This window comes from Sorex fumeus, unplaced genomic scaffold, assembly GCF_029834395.1.
Source record: "Sorex fumeus unplaced genomic scaffold, SorFum_2.1 ptg000075l, whole genome shotgun sequence".
Taxonomy (NCBI): Eukaryota; Metazoa; Chordata; class Mammalia; order Eulipotyphla; family Soricidae; genus Sorex; species Sorex fumeus.
The window spans coordinates 26,230,153-26,236,667 of NW_026606132.1; the positions used below are offsets into that span (position 1 = coordinate 26,230,153).

The following is a 6,515-nucleotide window of genomic DNA, read 5'->3' on the forward strand; positions in this document are numbered from 1 at the left end:
GGAACTTCTGGAGCCCGGAGCGCTTCCGGGAGTGAGCCCACCTCAGGCTCCTCCGGTCCAAAGCAACACATTGGAGGAGGTGCGGCTGCGGGAACCAAGACCCCCCTCCGCACAGCGGGGTGCGGGTGACCCTGCCTTGGCTTTGCGCAGTCCCCAAGCTTCTGGGGACCATCCTGACCCGCTTCCCCACCCACGTCATCCCGCGACTGTCTCGAACCAGCGTCATCTCTGCGGTCAGCGCGGCCGGATTGTGCCGGGCTGAATTTCCCACCGTGGCCTCCCCCGCCCGGTCCCACCTCCCCTTGCAGGCCCAGAAGATTCCTTCCGCTCTTGAGGCGCCCTCGAGTCTCCCCAGCCCACTTCCTCCTGGCTGTCGCTGCGGCCCCGCGAAGGACGCGCTCTTCTCCCCATTTCCCAGATTGGCCAGGGGAACGGGCGGCCGTCCGGGGGCAGGGTGCGGGGAGGTAAGTGACGAAGCCAAGGTCACCCAGCCAGGGCTGGACTCCGTCTCGGCCCGGCCCTTGTGCGGGGGCGCCGGGGCCGGGCGAGGCGGGCCTGCGGGCGGGCTGGACCCTCATCCCCGGCTGGCACCCGGCCGAACGGGGGGCACGACAGGTGAGCCCGCGACAGGCTGGCCGCGGGGTGGGGCCTGGGGCGCGGCTGCCCAAACGCGGCCCCGCGGAGCCTGGCCCGGGGGGTTTGGGGGGGGGCCGTGGCCCGCGCGCGCGCGGGGGTCCGGGAGGCGCCCGGGGTGCGGGGTGCGGGGTGCGGGGTGCGGGGGGCGCCCCGCGCCCGCTTGGCCCCGCCCCCCGCGGCAGGGCGGGTGCAGGGGCGGCGCCGCGGAGCGGGGCGCGGGCGCGCTGGGCTCGGAGCGCGCCGCCGCCCCTCGGGCCTGCCCGCACCCCCGGCCCGCTCGGCCTCCCCCCCCCGCCCCCCGGCCTCCGGCTGTCCTCAGCCCCGGGGCCCCGATTGCGGCCCGGCGCTCGGCTCACGGTGCTCGCCCGTTGGCGCTCGAGGCGGGGCGCGAGGCCAGAGCGGGCGCGGCGGTGCCCCAGGAGGAGAGAGCTGGGCCCGGGGGGGTCCGAGGTAACGGCTCGGGCGGCGGGGTGGGGGGGACAGGTGGGCGGGGACAGGGGCCCTGCTGGCACGGGCGCTGCGGCGAGGTGGCGGGCTGCGTGCGCACACGGGGCGGCCGCCTTCTGCGCCCCGAGAACGGTGAGGCCCCGGGACTGGGGCACCCCAGCCCCGAGGGCACGGCCCGGTGCTGCTGTCCGGGCTCGCCGAGCGGCCCCGCGACCCCGCGGGGAGGGGGACGCTCTGCAGGCCCGCGGGGGCCCGGGCACAGGGGCTTGGGGACAGCCCGGGCAGGGGGCGGGGGGCAGGCGGGGGCCCGGCCAGAAGCCGGAGTTAGTGGGCAGAGCGCCGCTGCGGGCGGCGGCGGGCCCCGGGCCGGGACCGGTTCCCTCGGGGAGGGCTGGCCTGCAGGGCAAAGGGTGCCAGGAGGGCCCAGACTTGGAGCTGGAGAATTGGGGAGTCCCGTGTCCCCAGGTGGGGTGCTGAGTCATGAGATCGGGAGATCACAGGAGCCTTTCTTGGCGATCAGCTGGTGTGGGGGTGCGGGGGGGTAGGAGTCGTGCTTTGGAGGCCACATCTGAGGACACCAGGTGCTGTGGTGGCTCCCAGTCCCGGGGCGAGGCACTTTGCGAACGGCGGCCCAGAGCTGAGATGTGACGCTTCAGCCAGGGAGGGTGAGGGAAGGGCTTGGTGGCAGCTAGCCTTCCTTCCTTTCCAGGCCTTCAGGATTCAGCTGTGTTCCTGGGGGGAGCGGGTTAAAATTCCTCCGGCCTGCAATCAGCTTTCCAGTATCCAGCAGGGGCCGAGGGACATATACGTGCGTGACTGCAGCAGCGCTTTCTGGTGCTGGTGCCTCCCGCTTCCTCGCTGTTGCCATAGGAACAGCCTATTGATGGTGTATTTATAGGGGAAGAAGCCGGCGCTAAATTGGGGGGCAGGAGGGCCAGAAGGCCTCATGGCCGCAACAGGGGCAGCGATGCAGGCTACAGAATGGCTGATGCAGTGGGCCGAGGGGGCTGACTCTAAGGGGGAATTGAAAAAGAAACCGATGACTTGTGTAGGGGTCAGGCGAGCTTGCATTGGTGGCTGTCATACGCATGGGTGTGTATGCAGCAAAGTGGGGTGCGTTTGGGACAAAGATGGCTGTACGGGAGCACTTCTGGAAATTTCCCAGCTTAAACCTTCAAAAGCACACTGCTGTTGCCTTCCATAAGCGATGACGTGTATTTTTCAACCCTCGCTTCTCAGGAAGCCTTTACTCCGACTTTTCAAGCCTTGCTTGACATAGCAGCTCAATTTTTCCCTTCTCAGATACCTTGTTGGCAGAAGTACCACACCCACACCTGCCCCACCTGACTGCTGTTGGCTCCAGGGGCACTTGGGAGAGCCATATTGGAAGCAGAATCCTGTGATAAGTTGCACCTCACTCTTAGATGCATTGAGGGTCAACAGGTTTCATGGGTTGGTGGATTCACATGTGGGTTGTTTGGGGTGGAGTCTGTTGTGTGTCCCAAAGAGAAAAGTTCTCTGATGCGGGATTTCTGTTGCTGGATGCTAGATTTGCTGTCTTTTCTTTGGGTTTCAGCTGACTCATGATTGCTGTCCTACCTGTTTGTCAAAAGAATTCAAAGGCATATTTTTAAAACCTCATGACTCTGTGGCAATGGGAATAGAATCCTGCATCATGGGAGAGAAGTATGTGGCTGCACTGCATCTCTCCTAGGGTCCCTGAACTTGGCCAGCAGTGTGCACGTCTACTTTTTGGCAGCCTAGGAAAGATGGCATGAATGTTTACTTCACTTATCTACCTTCTATCCAGTTCGTCTGAAAATCAGAGCTTCTGCTTAGTGTGTATGTGTATGTGTGTGTGTGTGTGTGTGTGTGTGTGTGTGCATGTGTGTATGTGGAGGGCTGATGGCTCCCAGATGTTGACTGCTTGGCCGGTGCTCTGGAATATGTGTGTGTGAGAGGGAGTGTTGGGGAGAGCAACATGTTGGCTGGATAATTCTTGAACAGCAGCAAGCAGGCATTGGGGCAGTAGCTCGTGTTGGAGTCGAGGGATGTGTCTATCTTGCACCTCAGTTTCCATCCCATAAATCAACATCTTGGTTCTCTGCCATAGTGTTCTGAACTGCAGAGGAAAGATGTGATTGGTTTCAGGGGATCCCAGATATCTTGCCACCCTGTCCGGTGATGACGGACAAGCAAGTTATGTGGGGTGGAGCCCTAACCTGGAAACTAGTTGCTGTCACCGTGTGAATCTGTGCAGGCTGCCTGTTTCCAGGGACATCACTTAGGGTCAGGGGTATATGGCTCTGGCCGTCAGGAGAGAAAAATAGGCTCCACAGTAGGTCCTGGCTCTCTTGCTGTTGATTTGCTTGATGTTGCCAGAGTCCCTCTGTCTTTCCAAGTCAAATGTGCAGCTGCTTGGAGGGAAAATGAGGAGGGGGGAGTTCTGGGCTGAAGAAGCATTTTTCTTCTTGACTCTCACAGGATGTTTTAGGAAATGGCCGAAAGGTTTGCCTTCTGCTCCTTTGGTCCTCAGAGAATTATAGAAAAGAGCTGGGGGAAGCACGGGAAGCTCTGAGTCTTTGAGCGGATGCAGCTTAGAAAGTTCTGGTCTTTGGTAGGATCAGTGTGGTTACAGGGCAGTCCCTGGGTGAAAAGGGTGTCCTGTTGGATTTGAGGAAAGAGCTGATCATGACTGCGTTTCTCCTTTCCTAGGCAACTGAGACTCCATCTGTGAAGCAGCATCATGGCAAGTGAGTATTTCCAGTTCCAGGTCTAATGCTGGTGAGCAGTGCCTCGAGGCACTTTCTAAGGCCTTCTCAGCATTCCCTGGACAGCCTGCCAGTGGTAGCTCCCTATCGGCTGCATAGCTGGGTAGCTTCCTTCGGAGTAAAGCAATCCATCTACATCACAGTGCCACTTTGTGGGTGACGTCTGTGCCCAACGTAGAAAGCCATAGATTCTCTGTATAGACTCCAACTCCCCGCCCACCCTTACCACCTCCAGGGGCCACTCAGGTTCATGCACAGCCAGACCCTATCTCAGCTCCAGCCTGGATTTGACCATCTTGGGCAAGGTTATTCATGCCAGGCAATGTAATGGCACAGAAGGCACCCCCAACCACGTCTTGTGTGGCTATTTGGATTGGTCACCAGCACCAGCCCCATGGGGGAGTAGATAAAGAATGGCTCCACTTGCCTCTTTCAGAGGTGAGACATTAGGCTTTTATTCAGCCACAACTGCAGCACTCGACACCCCTCACCCACTTTGTTCCTCAGCAACATGCAGTTTCTTCTGGTCCCTTTCTGGGAGCTCCTGTTGGCCTCCATGAGAAGGACTGAGAGCTCCCTGCCTGGTAGGGTACGGGGTAATAGAGGGCTGGCTGCCGCTTTGCCTGCCCATTGTTTGTTTACTATCACCGTGCTACTCTACCCGGCTGACTTGGGTTTGGAGGGGCCCTGGGCACTCCCGCCCAATCTGGCCCTTAGTGCCGTGCTCTCTACAGCATTCCTGAAGGCTAAGGATGCCAATTCAGTCCTGAAGCGGGTCCCTCGTGCCAATGAATTCCTGGAGGAGCTGCGCCAGGGCACCATTGAGCGTGAGTGCATGGAGGAGGTGTGCAGCTACGAAGAGGTCAAGGAGGTGTTCGAGGATAAGGAGAAAACGGCAAGTACTGCAGGCTCGCACGGGCAGAAGCAGGCAGGTTGGGCTGGTGAGAGACTGGGTCTGTGGTGGGGGCTGTGGGAGGGCAGAATGGACCAATATCGCTCAGTACCCCTGGTTCTGGGTACACCCTAGCACCTCTCCACCAGCTCCCCGAGGCCGATCCGGGAGAAACACCACCGTCCACCAAGGTTGTGGGCTCGCACTGGGGCTCCGGGATCTATACCTCACTCTGCGCTACTCCTCTTGCAGATGGAGTTCTGGAAGGGGTACCCGAATGCAGTCTACTCGGTCCGAGACCCTTCCCAGACCTCGGAAGCCATGTATGTGGTGATACCCCTTCTGGGGGTGGCATTGCTGATCGTCATCGCCCTGTTCATCATCTGGAGGTGCCAGCTGCAGAAAACGACTCGCCATCACCCGTCCTATGCTCAGAATCGGTACCTGGCTAATCGCACGGGCCACAACTTGCCCCGGGTCATGGTGTATCGAGGCAACCTGCACACGAGCCACGGGGAGTCCTCTGGGCATCGGGAGGCGGGGAGCAGCTCACAGGGGGTTTCGGGGCCCAGCCGGGCCATGCAGAGCACCGTGCGCCTGGAGAGTAGCCTGTACCTCCCTGAGCTCTCTCTGTCCAGACTCTCCAGTGCCACCCCGCCCCCCTCCTACGAGGAGGTGACTGCACCCCAGGAGAGCAGCAGTGAGGAGGCCAGCATCTCTTACAGTGACCCGCCCCCCAGGTATGAGGAGATAGTGGGTGCCAGCGCCAGCCCAGACAAGTAGGCGCCCATATGTCCAGTCGGGGGGAGCCTCTTTCAGGGGCACTTTTTCTTTCCTTCTCTTTTTTTAATTAACTTTTTAAAGACTGTGCCACCACAAAACAGCCTTAGCCTCCTTGTTGCCAAATAATTTCCCAACCGTGGATTTTTAGGAAATCCATGGTCAGAGGCGGGGTGGGGGTGGGTCAGAGCCCCCCACCCCCATTAGAACACAGCCCACCTCTCCCAGAAGCCCCCCCCCCCCCGTCCCCAGGTCAGGGACTGGTTTCTCTTATGCCAAAGGAATCACCCCACTGAGTCGATGTCAGCCACAGTGGGTGGCACCCCAGGCTAGGAGATCCGGAGGGAAGTCCACCCCATGGCGCCCCTTTTCTACAAGAGTCCCATGTGTTCTGTTCTCCTAATTTACGTCTTGAGGATAGAGGCCAGGACACAACCCAAAAAAACAACAAGACTCCTCAGAAATAGGCAAATAATGAACAGAGCAGAGATTTGGAACACCATCACTTAGGCCCTTCACAGGGCGAAAGGAAATCAGTCACTTCCGTTGCCCGACCCCACACTCCCGACCATTTAGGGGACCGACTGTGGAGAGCAGTGCTGAGCTGGGGTTCTAGCTCCTCCAGGGGAGGCACGGGCCCCTTGGGACCTTTGCCAGCCTGGACTCTGCCTCTCCACAGCCCTGTCCTGGCACTGCCAAAGCTACTCACCACTAGTATGAATGCGGGGAAACCCCTGGGAAGGCCACAGGTGCTGACCTTCCCAGAGGAACCCCTGGTCTGCCAGTGGTTGGGGGTCCAGGCCTAGGGGGATCCCCAGCCTCCCCATGTGAATCTGTAGGCCCCTTGCCTCTTCCAGAGTCAGGCATGGAGCTGAACTATGGGTGGCTGGTTTCCCCTGAACGATGGTGTCCACGGCGGGGACACGTGTTCCTTTCAGAATGTCTCATTTGGGAATTGGGGACCCTGTGAGCCGGGCAGAAGGCGTCCG

At 60.3% G+C, this 6,515-nt stretch overlaps 1 protein-coding gene across 3 annotated transcripts; it reads left to right on the plus strand.

Annotated features, from left to right (window-relative positions):
• The first annotated feature begins 322 nt into the window (after positions 1–322).
• On the plus strand, positions 323–5,730 carry PRRG3 (proline rich and Gla domain 3). Of its 3 annotated transcripts, none has more exons than XM_056130186.1 (4): positions 323–464; positions 3,799–3,836; positions 4,589–4,749; positions 4,999–5,730. In XM_056130186.1, exons 2-4 carry the CDS (start codon positions 3,830–3,832, stop codon positions 5,527–5,529), a joined length of 699 nt encoding a protein of 232 aa, XP_055986161.1. In that variant the 5' UTR covers positions 323–464; positions 3,799–3,829; the 3' UTR covers positions 5,530–5,730. The 3 variants fall into 3 exon arrangements, with proteins under 3 accessions (XP_055986161.1, XP_055986160.1, XP_055986162.1); XM_056130185.1 differs by lacking the exon at positions 323–464 and adding an exon at positions 1,041–1,086; XM_056130187.1 differs by lacking the exon at positions 323–464 and adding an exon at positions 1,149–1,215.
• The last annotated feature ends 785 nt before the right edge of the window (positions 5,731–6,515 follow it).

Excerpts from the sequence above, each read along its gene's own strand:
- PRRG3 (XM_056130186.1), top strand. Across the intron at positions 4,750-4,998 it reads TCGAGGATAAGGAGAAAACG|ATGGAGTTCTGGAAGGGGTA; the intron begins GCAAGTACTGCA and ends CTCCTCTTGCAG.